This window comes from Capricornis sumatraensis, chromosome 3 (assembly GCF_032405125.1).
Source record: "Capricornis sumatraensis isolate serow.1 chromosome 3, serow.2, whole genome shotgun sequence".
NCBI classification, from domain to species: domain Eukaryota; kingdom Metazoa; phylum Chordata; class Mammalia; order Artiodactyla; family Bovidae; genus Capricornis; species Capricornis sumatraensis.
In genome coordinates this window covers 130,474,046-130,496,276 of record NC_091071.1, presented here as the reverse complement: position 1 = coordinate 130,496,276, position 22,231 = coordinate 130,474,046, and the positions used below count along the sequence as shown (strand labels likewise).

The 22,231-nt window shown below is 39.2% G+C and overlaps 1 protein-coding gene and 1 non-coding gene across 3 annotated transcripts; both read right to left on the bottom strand.

Moving 5' to 3' along the window:
• Positions 1-4,718: 4,718 nt before the first annotated feature.
• COQ10B (coenzyme Q10B) lies at positions 4,719-21,636 on the bottom strand. Of its 2 annotated transcripts, XM_068968125.1 has the most exons (5): positions 21,493-21,636; positions 16,218-16,367; positions 12,422-12,614; positions 7,779-7,880; positions 4,719-5,750 (listed from the first exon to the last, which is right to left on the bottom strand). In XM_068968125.1, exons 1-5 carry the CDS (start codon positions 21,612-21,614, stop codon positions 5,583-5,585), a joined length of 735 nt encoding a protein of 244 aa, XP_068824226.1. In that variant the 5' UTR covers positions 21,615-21,636; the 3' UTR covers positions 4,719-5,582. The 2 variants fall into 2 exon arrangements, with proteins under 2 accessions (XP_068824226.1, XP_068824227.1); XM_068968126.1 differs by lacking the exon at positions 16,218-16,367.
• LOC138077248 (U6 spliceosomal RNA) lies at positions 9,636-9,737 on the bottom strand. Its single transcript, XR_011144711.1, has one exon. It is a non-coding gene; the product is annotated as a U6 spliceosomal RNA (small nuclear RNA).
• Positions 21,637-22,231: the final 595 nt, after the last annotated feature.

Genomic DNA, 22,231 nt, shown 5'->3' with positions numbered 1-22,231 from the left:
ACATTCAAGAAAATCTGATATATTGAGCTTGCAATTTTAAGTGTTCAGAAGTATTTGATTAAATCTGCAGTACTTAAATGTTCAGGGAAATTTAATTTCATACACTTAGACTGTCCAGCTACATAAGCAGTATGTGAATATTTAGAGAAATGCTATTTTAGAAGGAATTTAATTAAAAATGATCTTTAGGAACACATAAGGAATTCCCAGGCAAAGAGGAGTAGATTGTTATCAGTGGATCTATAGGAAGTTAAAAGATTGATGGAAAAGTGATGTGACTTAGAGCTGATATAGTTACAACCTAAGGACCTAAAGAAGGAATAAAGAAGCAAGGTACTCAGTCCCCCAGAACTCCACCCCCAAGACTTAGCATTTGGACTCACTGGATGCTGGGGGTCTAGGGTATCAGGTAAGGCCAAGTGTGGGAATGGAAACGAGGGCGAAATTAGCTGAAGGATTACTGAGATATTGGACTCCCAGTTCTTATCCCCTTTTCCCACACCACCAGGTAATTTGCCTACTGGTTAATTCCCTGTGGATAATGAATAGGAATGAGTGTCAGCCTGGAACACCAGGAAGAGCAGAGAGCTAGGATAAGAGAGGGGCTAAAAACAAATGAAAGCCTACATTCCAAACTATGGTATCCTCAGTTCGTTACTAACCTTACAGAATGCCAACTGCCAGGCATTATATCTACTTCATCTGTCCCTATTCCTATTCTCAACCCCATATTTTCTAGGACAAGAGATAGGAGAATCCTTTCGTAGAAAAACTGAGCAAAGACCTCTAGATTCTGCCATTTGTGGAGTGCCCCCAGTGAAAAGGCTGGCTCAGGTCACTTTATAATGAAACTCACCAGTCATTAGGCCCCATCAACACAAGCTGGAATCAAGATTGCCGGGAGAAATATCAATAACCTCAGATATGCAGATGACACCACCCTTATGGCAGAAAGTGAAGAGGCACTAAAAAGCCTCTTGATGAAAGTGAAAGTGGAGAATGAAAAAGTTGGCTTACAGCTCAACATTCAGAAAACGAAGATCATGGCATCCGGTCCCATCACTTCATGGGAAATAGATGGGGAAACAGTGGAAACAGTGTCAGACTTCATCTTTTTGGGCTCAAAAATCACTGCAGATGGTGACTGCAGCCATGAAATTAAAAGACACTTACTCCTTGGAAGAAAAGTTGTGACCATTCTAGTTAGCATATTCAAAAGCAGAGACATTACTTTGCCGACTAAGGTCTATCTAGTCAAGGCTATGGTTTTTCCTGTGGTCATGTATGGATGTGAGTTGGACTGTGAAGAAGGCTAAGCGCTGAAGAATTGATGCTTTTGAACTGTGGTGTTGGAGAAGACTCTTGAGAGTCCCTTGGACTGCAAGGAGATCCAACCAGTCCATTCTGAAGGAAATCAGCCCTGGGATTTCTTTGGAAGGACTGATGCTAAAGCTGAAACTCCAGTACTTTGGCCACCTCATGAAGAGTTGACTCATTGGAAAAGACTCTGATGCTGGGAGGGATAGGGGGCAGGAGGAGAAGGGGACGACAGAGGATGACATGGCTGGATGGCATCACAGACTCGATGGATGTGAGTCTGAGTGAACTCCAGGAGTTGGTGATGGAAAGGGAGGCCTGGCGTGCTGCGATTCATGGGGTCGCAGAGTCGGACACGGCTGAGTGACTGAACTGAACTGAATTTCAATAAACTGGTTAGTACGTTGCCTTCAAATATTAAAGACAAACAAGAACCATTAGACAGCCAAGGAAGACTTCAATGGGAGGATTGCAAAAACCAGAAAGGACCTAAGGGAAACTTAAGATGAGATCTTGTCGCCACAAAAGAAGAAAGCTATTTTTTTTAAAAAAAAGGACTAATTAGAAAAAAAAAAAAATCTTGAAAATTGGACTTCCCTGGTGGCGCAGTGGTTAATAATCTGCCTGCCAATGCAGGGAACTCAGGTTCAATCCCTGCTCTGGGAAGATTCCACACACTGCAGAGCGACTAAGCCTGTGCACCACAACTTCTGAAGCCTGCACACTTTAGGGCCCAGGAGCCACAACTAAGGAGCCCGATGTGCTGCAACTGCTGAAGCCCGTGTGCCTAGAGCCTGTGCTCCACAAGAGAAGTCACCACAATGAGAAGCCCTTGCATTGCAACTAGAGTAGCACCCACTCTGTGCAACTAGGAAAAGCCTGAGTGCAGCAATGAAGAGCCAGCACAGCCAAAAAAAAAAAAATCTGGAAAGTGCAAACTATGGCAAACATAAAATTAACTAAAAGGGCTGGAAGACAGAATTGAAGAAATCTAAAAGGCAGAACAAAAACAGATGGAAAATAGGAAGTAAAAAGATACAGATTTAATACAAGAATTAGAAAGTCTAATCACTTAGGAATTTCTGAATGAAAAACCACAGAATATGGAGAGGAAATTATCGAACAAATAATTCACAGAAATTCCACAGAACTCAAAGAAATAAGCCTGTGACTAAAAGGATCTACAAGTTGCCCAACGCAATTAACATAGGCAGCAAGGCAGATTGGCATGTATCTTCAACTGCTCCTGCTCAGTCACTTCAGTCGTTCCAACTCTGTGCGGCTCCATGGACTGTACCAGGCCCCTCTGTCCATGGGATTCTCCAGGCAAGAATACTGGAGTGGGTTGCCATCTCCTTCTCCAATTTTCAGACTACTCAGAGTCAATTTTAAAAGTTTCCAGAGATCAAAAAAAGGATGTTAAAAGTACTGATTATAAGAATGTCATCAGATTTCTAAGGGGCAGCACTAGCTGCCAGAATACAATGAAGTCAGATCTTCAAATTATGGGGGAGGGGGGGACTATTTTTAATGTGGAGGGCTAGCCTCAAGTAAGTTATAAAACAATGACATCTTCAGATACGCAAGGATTCTAAAAATTTAGCTCCCATTTACCCTTTCTTAGGAAGCTACGAGATGATTACTTTGAGAGTTAAAAAAATAAAAAGGAAGCCAAATTTCAGGAAGTAAGTACCCCAAGAGGAGGAGGGGCGATAATTCTAGCATGACTGCCAGGGGTTAAAGCTGCACAACAGCCTGGAGAGCAACCAGTCCAGACTGGAGCAGGATGAAAGAGTGGCTGCAAGTAACGGAATACCCAACTCTAAGTGACTTAAACACTAGAGGTCTGTCATCTCACATAACCAGAGTGCCCAGTACTAGGTTGGTTCATTCAACCCTTGATGTTAGGGTTATGAATTGGCTTTTCTGGAATCAATGCCCCTTCCCTTTTTGTGAAAAGATTGCAGATGTAGCTGCAAACTTCACATCCTCACGTAACCAGGCAAAAACTAAGGAAGAAGTTTCTCTTTGAAGTTTCTTTCCAGAGACAAAAGTCCTATCCCAGTCTTCTCCTCAGATTCCACTGACCAGATGCTACTTCAAGAAGTTTCTAAAGGTGGTGGGGTTTTTCCCCTTTATGATATGGAAAGCATAGATGGGGCCCCCCCAATTTTTTTTTTTTTTTTGCATTCTCATTGGTGTGTGCATGTGTGCTAAGTTACTTCAGTCGTGTCTGACTCTTTGGGATCCCATGAGATGTATGTAGCCTGCCAGGCTCCTCTGTCCATGGGGATTCTCCAAGCAAGAATACTGGAGTGGGTTGCTGTTCCCTTCTTTAGGGGATCTTTTGGACTCAGGGATCGAACCCGGGTCTCTTTATGTCTTCCGCAGTGGTAGGTGGGTTCTTTACCACTATCGCCACCTTAACTCCACAGGTCACAGCCTTCAGAGCAAACACAAGAGCACAGATATTGGAGCCAGACTGCCTGGGTTTTCTCTATCACTTCTAAGACTCACATTCTAAGACTCACATGTGTATCACTCCCACATGATACTTGGGGAACCTCATGGGTCAAAGGGATGTGCTAGATCAAGGCAATATTTGGCTATTCCTGGGTTCCCTCACTAAAATACCATCTACATACTATCATAATACCAGCCAGTTATGTCCAACCATTAAGTTAGATTCTGAACCTAAGAACTGACTTATGGTATTTGTAAGAATAGTAGTAAAGTACAGGTTTTTATTTCCATAAACAGAGTAGTACTGTGCCGGGAAAAAAATACCTAGATCTTATCTTTGTCACTTACCAAGAAAAACAATAAAAAATACTTTTCTCATTTAAAAGTTACAAAATTTAAAAAAAAAAAAAAAATCTGGGATGCAGGATCTTAGTTCCTTGACCAGAGATTGAACCTGTGCTCCCTGCAGTGAAAGCTTGCAGTCTTAACTACTGGACCACCAAGAAAGTCCCAAAAGGTACATAATTATATAAAAACTACTTATGCCATGGGAAAACACTTCATTTGTAAGTGGAAAATTACTTTACCTATGTGAAGGCACAAACCAAGCTCCATGTGAGTGGACTGTATAAATCCTTCACCACAGTATACCTATCACGTGGCAGAGAGCAGCCACTTACAACCGATTAATGCAAACATGCATTCACACAGGGAACTAACCCATGAAGTCCTTGGCTGATCTGAGGAAACAATGGATGATTAATGTAAAAGGGTTGTTGGGTAGGGGATGAAGGAAGGAAAGGGGATTAATACTGATTAAAGGAAGACTGAATTTTGCCCAGATTTGTTTTTGTTAAATATTTTGAGATATTTCAATAACCAAAATAACTGCACAAAAATTAAACAAATTAACTTTATTAAGTTACCACTTCAGTCCTTATGTTGATTTGTTTACAAAAATATCAGTTTGAAATACATTATCGAAAGTGAATACACACAATAAATAGAAAATAAGGATGCATGGTGCTGCAGACACATCAACCAACTTATCTTGATCTATTGCCCACTGCTGTAGACAAATTTGACACAGATTCAGCATTACTGACACAGCAGTCAAAGTATCAGAGAGACGGTGGCAAACTATGAGAAAGGTAGCTTAAAACTCTGGACCAAAAAAATACTCTCTGGACCACTCACCAAAAAATAAAAATAAAGAATAATTGTTTATCTGGAAGCTAACCTTAGTATAATACTGAATTATGTACTACCATCCATAGGAACAATCTAAAAATAAGAAAAGTGCCAGGGAACCTTCATTAACAGTATTTTTAAGTCAAAGTTTTTACTTTAAATATCTGATGATTACTCAAATATCCTAAGCCACGAGGCAGGCCCTAAGACAATAAGTTATAAATAATCTGAAATTAATAACTTAAACATGATATGGTTAATATAGTACACACTGCATGAGTAGCTCAACCAACCTCTTTCAGGTGAGGTAATAATTAAAAGGTTTAAATTTACAGTTTCAATTTCTCCTCAAAAGAGTGCTATCAGTATTCCAGCAACAGTGATGTCATCCTATTATTGTAAATATTCTAAAATACATACTACTCTGAATTATACTTGATTGAATTCTATATACATGTGGTTCCATATTCCAAGTGCAAATTTTCAACAGTATGGGTTTATAATCGAAGCTGGGTTTGACAAATGCTTTCTGACTTCTGAAAGCAAATGATGAAAGCACTTCCTAAAAGTGAATAAACTAGATACAAGTAGGTGACCATTTCCTTTTTTCTTTACGTGTGATGAACTTCATGAAGCATCAATTCCCGAGGTATGTTTGTTTCTGGACCATACAGCTTACACGCTCTTCTTTCAAAGGCAGTTACCATCTGCTTTACAACTTCATCGAAAAACAATGTGGCAAGCTGAGAGTGTAGAAGTGAGCGAAATTCAAAAGAAATCTGTAGGAAAATGTTAATAACTATTTTAGAAAGACCCTTCTTTTACTAAATCTCTACTAGGGTAATGGTGTTTGCACAGTCAAACGGGCTAATTGGCCCAATACCTAAGGCAGAGCAATATGGGCTTATATCTAGATGAGATTTTTAACATTGATAAGAGGGAGACTTTTTTACTGTAGTAAGCACAACAGTGGCTACACAACAAACGTAAATAAAACAGTCAATGAATCTCATTTTATGGCAAAGAGTCTGATTTTATTAAGTTAAAAAAAAACTGGAAAAAAAGCTTTGCTAAATGAATATCATATTTATCACTTTAGCTTCTTATTAGTGTGTCCCTTTAAGAGCTACCTTCCTTCCCAAAAAGAAATGGTAGCTCAGCTGGTAAAGAATCCACCCGCAATGAGGGAGACCTGGATTCGATCCCTAGGTTGGGATGATCCCCTGGAGAAGGGAACAGCTACCTACTCTAGTGTTCTTGCCTGGAGAATTCCATGGACAGAGGAGCCTGGCAGGCTACAGTTCGTGGGGTCACAAAGAGTCGGTCACGACTTCCCAAAAGGAAGTAAGGAAGGGAAGTGATCTCTCTGATAGGTTATTCCCACAAGTTAATACCAGAAAGGTGGGGTTAATCCACAAACTAGATGGTAAAGGTGCTTCCATCTTAAAGCAGACAAGGATTTAAATTTCATTTATATCCCCTCAAGACTGAATTCAAAGTAACCAGTTTGAGAAATAATGCCTTAAGGATGAAATATCCACTAACATTTTTAATTTTAAAACAATTTTGCTTATTAAAAAGTTGCAATAATACCACTAAGATTTCTCATATGCCCACCACCCAGATTTCAGGTTTTATATAACCACAGTGCAATTAAAACCAGGAGATTAAAAGACAAGAGTTAATATTACTAGATAGTAATGCTATTATCTGCTCTATAGAGGTTTCATTCAAATTTCCCCAAGTGTTCCATTATTGTCCACTAATTTTTATGAAAAAATTATGAAATGAAAATGAAAGCAACCTAAGAGCTGAGACCAGCATACAGTAATTTACTCAAAATTATAGCCATATTTTAAAATGTAAGCCTGAGCTGCAAATACAGGAACCAACTCATGTAAATAGAAAGCCACACAAGTGACTCTAAGTTTGCTGTAGCTAAGGTGATATGAACAAGAAAATATTAATACCATAGTGCTTAAATTTAAAAATATATTTTCCTTTGCATTTTATTTCTGCAATTCATAAGATACAGATCAATGTACACATTTCATTTGGTGTTACATTGTTATTAAGCTGGTAGTAGGCAAGACATGTGTCTTATCATCTATGGACTTGCAAAAACTAGAAAATAGAGAAGGCATTCAAGGTTTCAGGAAAGAGAGAAAGAGAAAAGGTCATTGGCATTCTTTCCTTTCCGTTGACTGTGCCATGCAGCATGAGGGATCTTAGTCCCCAGCCAGGGATTGAACCAGTGTCCCCTGCAGTGGAAGTGTAGAGTCCTAACCACTGGACTGCCAGGGAATTTCCCCTAGCATTCTGTCTTATAAAATTAGTGCCAAAAAAAAAAAAGAATAGTCAGTGCAGAAAAAGATATTCAATACTCAGAAATTTGAGATTAAAAAAAAAAGTCTTATAGTAATTGTTATGCATAAGTGTGCGTGTGTGTGCGCACGCGCAAGTGCATGTGAGCACGCTCAGTTGCTCAGTTGTGTCCAGCTCTTTCCATCCCCATGGACTAGGGCCCCCAGGCTCCTCTGTCCATGGGATTTTCCAGTCAAGAACACTGGAGTGAGTCGCCATTTCCTACCCCAGGGGATCTTCTTGACCCAGGGACTGAACCTGAATCTCTGGCGTCTCCTGCATTGGCAGGCGGATTCTTTACCACTGAACCACCTGGGAAGCCTAATTGCTATGCATGCAGTTTACTAATTATAGCATCTGGGTTCTAATAAAAATGAATTACTCCTTCTTTACCAACTTTATTTGATATTTGGAACAAATAGAGAGCTTTATGAGAGACTTACTGAAAAATCCAAAGTACAAGTTCTTGGGTAGCCAGGAAGACCTGGGCTAAAACGCCAAACAGTCTCCAAATGATTGAAGAGCTTCCCATCAGTACAGGATGCCTAGAACAAAATGAAACAAAACAAAAATCAGTAAAATACCACTCGGATTGTCCAGAATCTATAATTGAGGATGCTTTAGTTGAAAGTAAATATTTTTATAGATTAGACCACAGGTGACAAAAAGATCTCTTTAGCTTGGTACTAGGAAGAGATCTCTTGCCGACATAAGCCATTTTCCTTTCTCCTGGGATTCCCAAGATTACTACCAGTTCTCTCTTCCACTGCTGCCACCCACTGTGCTACTTCAGAGTTCTCCCCCCACAACAAAATAGGGGTTACTATCTGGAAGTTTATTTCCAGCTCTGCCACCTATTAGTGATCCTGAACAAGTTAATTCCCTGTAATGTATTTCCTTAAACTGTAAAATGAGCATAATGCCTATTTTTTTACCATCACTATGAGATGGCTAAATTTAATACTTGTAAGGAATCTGGCATAGATCCCTACAACAATTCTGTAATTCTTGCCTGCCCAAAGATCTTCCTTATCAATCACATTTACTTTCTCTAACTCACTATTCTTTATCTCTAGGGGCCTCTATGGTTCCAGTTTTCTTGTTAAGTCTAGTCCTGACTCATTACTTTCTGACCTCTCACCTCTTCAGTGCTCGTTATTTCACATACGTGTGTACACTGAAACATAATACACAGTGATACTATGTGCAGTGCAATCTGACATGTCCCATTCTCTAGCATTAAAAAATGCCGGTTGAGACCCATCCAAGAGTTGCCTTCCAGTGTGAAAAATGGTGGCCAGGACCACAGTTACTAAGACACTGTCAGAACTGGTTATGACCTTGAATGAAGTTCAACTTCTTTATTTACTATCCTAAGATGCCATCTGGGCCTTATTATACTAGTAGACAACTGACCTCAAGAATATATATGCTATGTTCCCTCAAAAGCAGGCTATTTTTAAACTCTTGTTTGAAAGTCTTGGGCTTCCCAGGTGGCTCAGCTGGTAAAGAATTCGCCTGCAATGAGGGAGACCTGGGTTCAATCCCTGCATTGGGAAGACCCCCTGGAGAAGGCAAAGGCTACCCACTCCAGTATTCTGGCCTAGAGAATTCCACGGACTATACAGTCCATGGATTCACAGAGTCGGACACGACTAAGCGACTTTTACTTTCACTACTATAGAATCATTATAAATTGCACCCATACTAAAAAGCATTTTAAAAGAAATGCTCTATTCACATTTATTAAAAAACTTTTAATTTTTAATATGGAAACCAGTGAAAGTTTTTTATTTAGACACAAAAAAGTCATTAAAGTAAAAAAATATCTTCAAGGCTTCTTGCCTTCTGAGATGGCCCACACTCTGTAAAGTTTCTTCTAAATAAATCTAGTTCGTATTAAAAAAAAAAATTTTTTTCCCCAAAGCATTTGGCTTTATACTTGGTTCAATAATGAATATCTAATTTTTAAAACCATAAAAAATCTATAATAAAATATTATTTCAGTTATCCAACTTTTTTTTTTTTTGGCTGTGCCTTGTGGCTTGTTTTATCTTTTGTCCCCCAGTCAGGGATCAAACCTGTGCTCCCTGCAGTGGAAAAGTGAGGTTTCAACACTGGACCACCAGGGACGACCTTTTTTTTTTAACTGGAGGATTACTGCTTTACAGTCATGTGTTGGCTTCTGCCATACAGCAAATGTGAATGAGCCTTAAGTATACATATATCCTCTCCCTCTGGAACTTCCCCCCAATTCCCCACCCCTCTAGGTGGTCACAGAGTACCACAATGAGCTCCCCCAAAATATGGAATGGTTCATGAATTTGCATTCATCTTTGTGCAGGGATCATGCTGATCTTCTTTATATTGTTCCAATTTTAGTATATTTGCTGCTGAAGCAAGCAATTTATTTACTTTTATTTCTAATTTTTTACAACTTTTTCAGTTACCCAACTTTAAGGTAAAGCATTCCATCCTTCTCTACAATCATGTATGAAGCTTATAAGAAATTTAATAGTAAGAAAAAAAAAAAAGAAATTTAATAGTAACGGAGAAACAGCTGTTGGGAATAATCACTACAATATAGCACCTTCCTCTGACTATGTTTTTAACAAAATTTGGCAGTGCTGTACTTATATCAATAACCTAGCCCAAGGACCCACAGATTTTTACTGGTATGTTTTGATAGGGACAATACTGCCAATGGTCTCATTCCTAACAGAGATACTGAACACAGCAAGTGGGCTTCTAGCCATTACAGACTGATGAATCTATGATTCATGTAGAATCACTGACATGTCAAGTCACAAGCAAATTTGGGGCAGCTAATAAAAAATGTCACAGCTTTTGTTGCTTTCTTGGTTCTAATTTTTATTTTATGTCATATATATATATAAGGTATTAAGATCTAGAACCTGAGCCCAGAGAAAATTAAAAGCTGAACATAGCTGTGTTTTATTCTCAAATATGTCTTTAAATATTAGCACATTAAGTGAGGCAGCTTATTTTAATAGAAAAATAATTTGGGACTCAGACATACACAGTACGAATTTGTGTGTACCTTGGGTCTCCAGAACAACCCTCAAATGCTGCCTAACCTAAAGCATGCTAACATGCTAAGTTGCTTCAGTCATGTCCAACTCTTTGCGACCTCACGAACTGTAGCCTGCCAGGCTCCTCTGTCCGTGGGATTCTCTAGGCAAAAATAATGGAGATGGTTGCCATTTCCTCCTCCAGGGGATCTTCCTGACCCAGGAATTGAACCCCAGTCTCTTATGTCTCCTGCATTGGCAGGTGGGTTCTTTACCACTAGTGCCACCTGGGAAGCCCTTAAATAATAAATTAGCACATTAAGTGAGGCAGCTTATTTTGATGGAAAAATAATTTTGGAATCAGACATACACAGTATAAATTTATGTGGGCTCTTAATTTATCTAAGCCTCCTAAAATTAAGATAGTAATATATAATACATACTATTATAATTAAAAAAAAGTTTCCTGCCTCCTTGGCAGTGCTGAAGGTTACTGAAATTACTATGAACATCTGGATATACAGGAACACAGGAACACAGCAGTGAGAACTTCATAAACAAAAGCCTCATAACTGAGGATTCAGAGATGAAAAAGAAGATCTCCCATTCCCTTAAGTAGCTCGATTCTGTCAAGCAGAAATCCAAAGGAAGAAAGAAGTTATACTAAAGAGTGGTAAAAGAAATAAATAAAGCACATGCAAAGCCTAGAGGAATCACCGAGGTAGAACAGACTAGCCATATGAAAGGAAAGGGAGAAAGCAGGCTGGGATTTGAAGGATTAACAGGCAAAGAATCAAGTTCATTACAGAGAGAAGAGGGAACAATATGCAAAGGCACAGGGCTGTGGAGTAAGTACTATACGGTACATTCATGGAAGTCAGAGAAAGGAAGAAAGCCAGGGGAGAAAATGATATGGTTTTAGAGTTCTTTAGTTAGATGCAGGATATATTAAGATTGAAGTTATAAGAATCTGAATGGTAAGAGATTGAGGTCACGGGACTCAATTGTAAGATTTATAGAGATATTCGCTGTTGTCAGACAGACTGTAGTCTTGGCTGTGTAACCCTGGGCAAGCTATCTAACTCTTCTAAGGTTCAGCATACTCGAGGATAAAAATTTGCATCTCAAAAGGTCCGTTGTGAAGATTAAACAATTCAAGTAAAGCACTGTAGAGCTTAATACATTAGCTACTATAAGACAGGCAATGCACTATAGTAGGTAAAAACTGCCAAACTATGAGGCAAACAGGTGGGTATGGGGCACGGACTTTTAAGTGGAGTTGACGTTTTGACAGTGGGACTAGGGTGGACTCCAATGTCTTAGCTTCACTAGACAGTATGTTCTTTCTGGTATGAGAGCTGCATGTCCTCAATGACTGACAAAGAGGTGAAAAAGGCACTTAGCTCTGGCCAATAACCAAGAAATGATACCACCACTAAATCAAGTGGGCACAAAACACAACTCAAGCTTTGAAAGTCTTTGTTCACCACACTCTAGGAAGTCAAAATAAATGGTAGTGTAACTCTGGAGTTCTCTTTTTTCATGTGTTGAAGTCTGAGTGCCTTTCCTATGTATGTACCCTTCTCTGAGAAGGGTAAGATGATTAACACAATGCATGCAACAGCACCTGGCATGTCAGTACCTGGTACATGGCAGGATGACTTCAACAATGTTTATATTCTCCACTTTTATATCTTTTCTATCTTTCTTCATCCTCTCACCACTTTCCCTGCCTTAACTTAAAAAAAAAAGCACAAGTATCAATATTAAATTAAAACATTTCTCACTTGTGTGGCTGAATCTTTCCTAGGGGTCAGCAGCTGAACAGAAGGACAAAAGAAAAAGCTTTTCATTTCCATGTTCTAGTTAAATTTATATTTGGAAAGAATAATACTAATATTGTATAAAATAACACACAACTTAAGTGATATAACAGTTTTTTTTTCCCTCCTCCTATTAGTTTAGGGAAATCTTCTTAAGCTATTATACATTAATCCATTTAATATATCACTAGTTGAGGAATATTTAAAAACAACAAAAAACAAAACCATTACCTTCACCAAATGCGGTTTCACCAAGGTTACTACTGATGTATAGCGCTCCAATACAGGTGGAAACCCAATTTCTAATCGTGTTTTGCAGTATCCAGATCTCCTTGATATTATATCTGATTTTTTACACCAAGGAACAAAATGCTTGTAATCCTCCATTCCAGATACTACATCATACATTTCCTGCATAGAATAACTTTAAAAACAAAAGGAAAGGTGTTAACTGCACCTATTTATACAGTACATATACACTTTAAATCAGTGGTCCCCAACTTTCTTGGCATCAGGGGCTAGTTTTATGAAAGACAATTTTTCCATGGAGTGGGGAAGAGAGGATGGTTTCAGGATGATTCAAGTACATAACATTTATTGGACACTTTATTGCTATTATTATTATATCAGCTCCACCTCAAATCATCAGGTATTATACCTCAGAGATTGGGGACCCCTGCTTTAAACTGAATAATAATAAAACTTACTGTGTATGAAGCAAGAAGTCATTTGGCACACACATTAATACTGCTTTATAATAAATGGCTGATGAATTATGGTACATTCATACTGTGGAACTTGTCAGTTATCTAAAAGGATTAAGATCAAATGTACAGTTCACCCTTGAACAACACAGGTTTGCCCTGTGTGGGTCTACTTACATAAGAGTTTTTTTGATAAATATAGTACTTGTATTTTTGTTTTACAGATTTTTTAATTAAATGTGGGGGAGAGTTTGTGTTCAATTAGAAATCACAGTATGTAGAATCAAATAAACTAAGGTTTGAGTCTTGATTTTATACCAGCTGTTTCAGCTTCCTGCCTTTGGATAAATCATTTATCAATTCCTTGTTTTCAAACAGAAATAGCAGTATGCAGATTTTTTTTTTTTACCGTGTGGGGGTCTGTACTCCCAAACCCCCCATCTTTCAAGGGTCAACCATATACTTTAGAGCAAAGAGGTTTAAAATATATTGCTACATGAAAAAAGGCACAAATATCAAGTGTTTAATAATCGAGGAAATACACTATATACTTACAGTATTTCTTAGATAATAAAATTGTATATATCTTGTCTGCTTTATATACAACTTTATTATCCATTTGAGAAATGGATATAAGTATATACTATAATTCCTCAATTTTAAACATTTGGTATTTGCTTTTTCTGAAAATAATTATGTTAATAGACTGTAATGAAAATATATTTTAAAAGTCCTAAAAGGATATAAATTAAACAATTACCAGTTGTAATTCAGGAAAAAAAGAGTAGGATTAAAAACAGACTAACTCTTTAATATATATATTTCTATTTTTTCTTTTGTGTCTTTTTAAAATTCTTTTTTTCTATTTTCTTCTGTTTTTTTCTTTTCATTCTAGTATATATACTTCTAAATTGTTAAGTATTTATACAAGTATGCAAACATTTTGTAATTAAGAAAAAAAATCAATTCTATAACACAAAAAAGGGGAATTTCTCACTCTTTATGAGCCAGCCTAACACCCTGCCAACCCAAACTTCACAAAGAACATAAAAAAATCTATAAACCCATATTACCTGTGAGTACTGAAGCAAAACTTCTAGGTAAAATACCAGCATATATAATCCCAGTAATATATTAAAAAAATAAAACAATCAAATGCAACTCATTTAAGGATGTATGGATGAGTCATCCATAGTACATACAATCAACCATACATAGTATGGATGGTTCAGTACTAAGAATTATTACAACCATATTATTTAGCCAAAACAAAATCATTGTATGATTCCCTTCACAGATAGTAAAATATAAGCAGCATTACTATTAGCATTAGAAAGAAACCAATGATGCCATCATTACTGTCATTTGACATTGTTCTAAAATGTCAAAGAAATTAAGTCAGAGTATGAAATATGGGCACACGTGTGGAAAAGAATTAAGCAAAATTATAAACTGGCAGGTGATATGACTATCAAATCAAAAATGAATCAATCAAGAATTCAGTGAGGTAGCCTGTTAAGAAATGTATAAAAATTAATACTGTTTCTATACTAACAAGTAGAAAACAGTCGCATACAAATGCAAAATACCTAGAAATAAATTCCACAAAGATACATCAGGGTTTAAATAAAAAAAAAAAAAAAACCACACACCACACTGTGGATACATATAAAGACCACTGAACAATGAAAACCAAACATGTATTATTCTCGGTTATAAAGAGTCAAGACTGCTAAAATAGAACTCATCTCAAAATGATGCAGTGAACAACCACATTCTAAATTTCAAAAGGGTATGTCTGGAATATGACAGAATGAGTGTTTATATATATTTAAATTAATCTTTATGATCATGAAATGAGGCCCACAGAGGAAAGAGTAAATACACCTACTCTACTCTCCCCATGTTCTCAGACACTTGGAAATAAATGCCAATATAAATCCCATGAAGATGTATGAGACCCACTAGCCTGGAAGCTATTTGCATAAAAGTAGTCTATTATGTTCAAATATCAATTCTAAAACACAGTAGTTTCATGTGAGCCTAAGTTGCTAAACCTCTCAATTTTCTTCAGCCATAGTTGAAAAATACCTCTACTGAGTTATTTTAAGGGTTCAAGGAAATAGTTTTGACATAATGCACAATGCTTACTAATCACTTCATAAATGGTAGCTATTATGTGTTTATATCAAACAATATATGGGGGAAGGTGATCATTAGATAAGACCAATTTGTAATAAAAAGAATTTTAGAATGAGACAGAATAAGGAAACAAGAAAGAATAAATAAATATGGTGGGAAAAATAAGCTTTGGAGTCATGACACAACATAATTTCTCAGCTTCAGTTTCTTCATCTTTACAATGGGAAAAATACCTAGATCACATGATTACTGTGAGAATTAAATGAAACAATATAGAGCAGCCAGCAGGCCTGTCAAATGCAAGTTCACAGTAAAAGGGAGATATTATTAGTAATTCAAAAGTAAAGCAGACCAATTCACTATTTGATTTTTCATCTTTTTGTTGCCATTTCTGTTTTTAAGATACCATCTGGGGCAAAGATGTCTACCTATCCAAGTATTAAGGCTTGCTTTACGTGGTATTCTTGCTGGCCACCAGTAGGCTACAAATTAAACCGCTGTCACATGACTACTTCTTGCCAATAATATCTGAGAGTAAGCACTGTGTGTCACTTCCAGGACCAATATGATTAAGCATCAGGTGTTTCTTTTTAAGAGATCCTGAAGACCAAGGAATCACAAAAGTACCAAGTTGGATGGGGCCTAGGTTCTTGCCTGACTCTGTAAACAGTTTTATTGGAATACAACCATGCCCATTTATTACACATTGTCCACTGTTAGTTCTGGGCTACACTGACCATGTTGAGTAGTTGCAACAGAGACAGTATGGCCCAAAAACCTATTTACCAACTGGCCCTTTACAGAAAAAGTCTGCCAACCTCAGCTCTGGATGGTAGGGGCCTCTTAGCATGTTTATATATACTTACCTATGTATGTGTATATGTGTGTAGGTGAGGGAGCTATACAAACATATTTGGCCCAACATATCAGTAATGATGCCACTATAAAAAAGAACAGTGTACAAAAATGCAGGACATCAACAGTTTATTTTCTTTAAATGTCAAGATTTAAACCTATCCTATATAAAGTTACCATATTCATTCAACCAGTATTTATAAAATAGCAAGGGTGAGAAAATCAGAGCTTGGTCTGTAAGAAACGAACCTAGAAAAAAAGAAGCACAATATTCTAAAGAACACTGTGAACATGCTCTTTTAATAGATCTATTACTATATACAAACCCTATAATTCTCCTTTCTGAATATTCTTTTCTTTTGTTTATTAATGGTGCAGCAATTCTGAAGAAGGTTCTTGCATGTATCTTCTTAGGAAAAACTGAGGTATGTAGTGGAAGAGTTCTGCTCATCAGTATACCACAGGAAGCTAAATAACTAAAAAGACAGAAATTACCTGATTGAGTAACATTGACAATTAAGAGCAAACAAAGTAGAGACCGTTAAATAACAATCATACTTCAGATGTTTGCAACCTTAGACTATTTCCGAAAAACTACACATGCAAAAAATAAGCTTCTTGGGCACCATAAAGAAAACTAAAAATACCAGCTTACAGTTAGGGTTAGAGCCTTCAGACACAACAGGTATCTCTCAGAGCTGGCTTTTAGTCTGCAGTCATGTGTTAACAACATATTACTGCCCTAGGATGGGAGAATATTCATTGTCCAATTTTTAACTCATCTACCCACCTTGTTTTCCCAGCTGCATCCACATGACATCTGAAATTAGGTCCCTGTCTCCACTGTATATGTGGTGGGCCTGTCAGACCCATTGCTCAATTATCTTTTACCTTCCAATCTCCATTTCCATGTGTGTATGTAAAAACATATGTTAAGGTAATTAGAATGTTAACTGTTTAGGGTACTTCATAATACAGATGCCTGATATGCTCTTGTTCACCTATATATTTTTAGCCTTTACACTAGTAAGATTATTTCATAACTATTATATACTACTATTTGTACATTAGTTCACATATTTATTGAGCTGCTATTCTGTGCCAGGCACTAGGGACATAATGGTGAATAAAACAAATATAAAGATTACATTCTAGTTGAGGATTAAATAAGCCACTAAAATAGAAATGGGTGTGGGGACATGTAATTAGGACCTCCTTTAGATAGGGTGATGCAGGAAGTCCTCCGAGGTTGTATTTCAGCTGAGGCATAATGGATAAGGAGGAGTTATTCCAGCTGAGCTATTTCAAATCCTAAAAGATGATCCTGTTAAAGTGCTACACTCAATATGCCAGCAAATTTGGGAAACTCAATAGTGGCCACAGGACTGGAAAAGGTCAGTTTTCATCCCAATTCTGAAGAAGGGAAATGTCAAAGAACATTCAAACTACTGCACAGTTGCACTCATTTCACATGCTAGCAAAGTAATGCTCAAAATCCTTCAAGCTAGGCTTCAATAGTATGTGAATTGAGAACTTCTGGATGTATAAGCTGGATTTAGAAAAGGCAGAAGAAAAGAGATCAAATTGCCAACATCTGGTGAATCATAGAAAAAGCTAGAGAATTCCAGAAAAACATCTGCTTCATTTGCTATACTAAAACCTTTGGCTGTGCAGGTAAACAACAAAGTGTGGAAAATTCTTAAAGAGATGGGAATACCTGACCACCTTATCTGCCTCCTGAGAAACCTATATGCCGAGAAGCAATAGTTAGAACCAGACATGGAACAATAGACTGGTTCCAAATTGGGAAACTAGTATGTCAAGGCTGTATATTGTCACTCTGCTTATTTAACTTATATGCAGAGTACATCATGAGAAACGCTGGGCTGGAAGCAGCACAAGCTGGCATCAAGATTGTTGGGAGAAATATCAATAACCTCAGATATGCAGATGACACCACCCTTATGGCAGAAAGCAAAGAGGAACTAAAGATCCTCTTGATAAAGGTAAAAGAGGAGAGTGAGAACTCTGGCTTAAAACTCAACATTCAGAAAACTAAGATCATGGCATCTGGTCCCATCATTTCATGGCAAATAGATGGGAAGCAATGGGAACAGTGACAGACTTTATTTTCTTGGGCTCAAAAATCACTGTGGGTGGTGACTGCAACCATGAAATTAAAAGATACTTGCTCCTTGGAAGAAAAACTATGACAAACCTAGACAGCGTATTAAAAAGCAGAGACATTACTTTGCCTACAAAGGTATGTATAGTCAAAGCTATGGTTTTTGTAGTCATGTACAGATGTAAGAGCTGGAAAATAAAAAAAGGCTGAGCACCAAAGAACTGATGCTTTTGAACTGTGGTACTTTAGAAGACTCCTGAAAGTACGCTGGACTGCAAGGAAATCAAACCAGTCAATACTAAAGGAAATCAACCCTGAATATTCATTGGAAGGACTGATGCTGAAGCTGAAGCTTCAATACTTTGGCCACCTGATATGAAGAGCCAACTCACTGGAAAAAATCCTGATGCTGGGAAAGATTGAAGGCAGGAGGAGAAGAGGATGATAGAGAATGACATGGTTGGATGGCATCACTGACTCAACGGACATGAGTTTGAGCAAACTCTGGGACATGGCAAAGGACAGGGAACCCTGGCATGCTGCAGCACATGGGGTTGCAAAAAGTCAGACACCACTGAGCAACTGAACAACTACAACCATATAAAGGGTGAAACAGGTATGTATGTACATAATGTGTGTGTACACATATATAAGATCTCTCTCTCATACACACATATGTGTGTGTCTGTACATGGGAGGAGGAGAGGTAGATACAGACCATTCCAAGTACTAGGCAAAGAGCCTGGCAGCATCCAGACTCTCAAAAAGATTAACAGTGAAGCAGAAGTATAGCAAGCCAGGGCGAGAGCCCGATGAAATAATGTTAGCGAGAGAGGCTGCAGCTGGATCATGCTGGGGACTACTGGTCAGTATAAAGCAATTTGGTATTTATTCTCAATGAGATGCTCTTAAAGTGTTCCACCTAAGAGAATATTTCATTAAATCAAGTCTTCAAGTTATTTTTTTAACAGAGAAAGGAGTGGCCTGGTGAAATCTCATGTTACATATAAAATTTGATTCATATAAAATATGATTTATGTATAAATAAAACTTCTTTAAGGACACTGACATCCCATAGTGTGACTGGAAGAGAAAATTGAGTTAAAGAATGATTAAAGAAACTGGGGCTATTCAGTAAGAAGATCAGGGATGGACTGTAAGGAGATCAAACCAGTCAATCCTAAAGGAAATGAACTCTGAATATTCACTGGAAGGACTGATGCTAAAGCTGAAACTCCAATGCTTTGGCCACCTGATGTGAAGAGCCTGATGCTGGGAAGGATTGATGGCGAAAAGAGAAGAGGGCAGCAGGAGGATGAGATGGTTAGATAGCATCACTGACTCAATGGACATGAGTTTGAGCAAACTTCAGGAGACGGTGGAGGGCAGAGCCTGGCATGCTACAGTTCATGAGGTCGCAAAGAGTTGGACGTGACGTAGACACAGAACAGCAATAACTAGTACAAAAAAGAACAGAATGAGAGAGAAGGCAATAGTGAACTAGAGACAGAAGTAAGATGTAACAGGTGCTATGTGGGTGGAGAAAAAAATGACCAAGTGACAGTCCATGGGGGTCACAAACAGTCAGACAGGACTGAGCACAATAGGAGTTTTCTGAGCAGTTTGCATATTATGGTTACAATGCCCTGGGCAACACATCCATCTTCATACTTTATCAAGAATAGTATGTCTTCAACTACAATATGAGAACCTTACAGTCATACACATGTTTAAACGATAGAATGAAAACTGAACAAAAGGAGGACAGTTTTTTGGTCACTAAACTTCCAGTACTACAACCTAAATACTGTATTACAATAAAGGCCAGAATCAGCCTTGCAATGAACTCATAAATTATCTCCCTTTTCATTATCATGAACAGTAAATATTTAGACTGAAATTTAAACCTTAATTTGATCACTAAAGCAATTTTTTTCTCAAAAGTAACAGCCAGCATTTTATAAGAGCAATACAAGCAGTAAAGTAGGATACAGTGTTCTGCTTGGAACTTTTTAAAGCTATTTTCTAAAGCAAGAGTAAAGGATGTGAAATGATTTTATTTCAGTTTCGACCAAAAAATGTCTAAAAGGATTTAGAGTTGATTGGGTTGTTGATATCTTAAAAAATTCATTGACTCTAAATGTCCTAAAGCACAACCAGATTTGTGCTTTCTCCCTCCATTCTGTACAGATTAAAACTGAATTAATTTTAAAAGTTAACTTTAATTTTCGAGCATAATTTATTGAAGTGTCATTAATAAAAGGAAGCTGGTGGAAATATGGAAAATTTCATGTCTCCTCTTCCATTAAGTGAAAGTGAAGTCGCTCAGTCTTACCGGACTCTTTGAGACCACATGGACTATAGCCTACTAGGCTCTCCATCCATGGGATTTTCCAGGCAAGAGTACTGGAGAGGGGTTGCCATTTCGTTCTCCAGGGGATATTCCCAATCCAGGGATTGAACCCAGATCTCCCGCATTGTAGGTAGACGCTTTACCGTCTGAGCCACCAGGGAAGCCCTCTTCCATTACTTACCAAAAGAGAACCAACCTGGAAAATCGAAGGCAGACTCTGACTCAAGGTTACAGGACTGCTAACTTACAATGGCAGGAAAAAAAAAAAAAAAATCCAAGTCCCCTACTTCGGCTTCGGTTTAGTTTAGCTAGCACTAAAGTAGAGAAGGCAATGGCATCCCACTCCATTACTCTTGCCTGGAAAATCCCATGGATGGAGGAGCCTGGTGGACTGCAGTCCATGGGGTCGCTAAGAGTCAGACACGACTGAGCAACTTCACTTTCACTTTTCACTTTCATGCATTGGAGAAGGAAATGGCAACCCAATCTAGTGTTCTTGCCTGCAGAATCTCAGGGAGGAGGGAGCCTGGTGGACTGCCGTCTATGGGGTCGCACAGAGTTGGACACGACTGAAGCGACTTAGCAGCAGCACTAAAGTGGGGACGGGGGTGGGCAAAGACCGCTACCAGAAACTGGGGAAAGCACCTCTGGCCACTGGACACTCTGGAGGAACAAAAGGGGACTCACTGACAGGCCACAAACTCCCACATCCATCAGTCCCAACTCCTGCGCCGCAGTTATAACTTCCGGAGAACAGCAGCAGTAGGCCGTAGGGGAGGAGACCGGAAGAGCCCAAAGGCACCCCCACCCCACCCGGCATCAAGTGGCTGTATCAGCTGCTTCCAAGTCGCTGAGCGAAATGATTCACCGCCTCTCGCAAGGGCCGGGAACCACAAACAAGATGGGGCGACCAGAACAGGCTGGCGACCCTCCGGCCAAGAGGGCGGAGAGAGGGGGCCTGAGTCCGTCACTTGCCGAAGGCAGTAGTAGGCCCTTTGTCTACATAGACGCGGAAACGCATCCGATCCGCCTGCCTCACCGCAAATGTCCCGGGTCCCCTTGCTCAACAGGCCTTGGGGAGGGAGAAGTTACCCTCGCTGTGGCGCCCCCCGTTGTTCATTACCTGACGTTCCTCGCAGGCACCTGCGCTGGAGCCGGGACTCTGGCGGCTGCCACAGACTTCGGATGGCATCCCGAAACCACCTTTTTCAGGGCTCTTTGACCTATCCGAGCTGCCATGATCATCTTACTGAAGCCGGTCTCCAGTAAACCCGGACCAGGCCCACGGCACCGCCCTCCTCCGGCGGCCCGAGCCACGCGGCGTAGCCGCCCTCCAGCCAATCAGCGGGCCCCCTGAGCGGTCAGACACGCCCCATTTTCCTCTTTCCTATTGCGCAAAGCTGACGCACACTCCTACTGCCACAGAGCGCACTGTAAACGGGCTACGTCATCCTGCCGGCCAATCAGAGGGACCGCAGAGCCGCATGGACGAATCCCTCTAGGCCGGCGGGTGTTCAGTTTCCGCCGTGCTCTGACGTAAGAATTACCGTGACCGCTCCCTGCTGCAGCAGCTCAGGAAGTGTTCCTTGGATTCACCAACCGCCGTGGTTCTCTAGAGGCTGCTTCCGTTCGCGAGGCCAGCCACGTGAGCCCAGCTCAGGGGCGGGAGGAAGCCCGAGGTTCTGAGTATCGATTATGTAACTGTACGAATCGGTGAGTGCTGGGCTGAAACTGCCACCCCTGCAGGCTGCGAAATATGGCGTCAGTCTTGCTGTTAATGAATGTACCTGATGTCCGTACCCCGTGAGGTTGTTATGAGGGCAATATAATAAGGTTATGGCCTTAGAGAAGAGACTCGGTTC

What these genes read in the sequence shown, in the direction of transcription:
- COQ10B (XM_068968125.1), bottom strand. Translation starts at nt 21,614, where the DNA reads ATGATCATGGCAGCTCGGATAGGTCAAAGAGCCCTGAAAAAGGTGGTT. An exon ending in TCAGAAAGGAGAATTATAGG is followed by an intron (nt 12,615 to 16,217) that starts GTTTGTATATAG and finishes TTGTTTTTAAAG; the next exon opens with TTATTCTATGCAGGAAATGT. An exon ending in CTTGTACTTTGGATTTTTCA is followed by an intron (nt 5,751 to 7,778) that starts GTAAGTCTCTCA and finishes ATTTTCCTACAG; the next exon opens with ATTTCTTTTGAATTTCGCTC.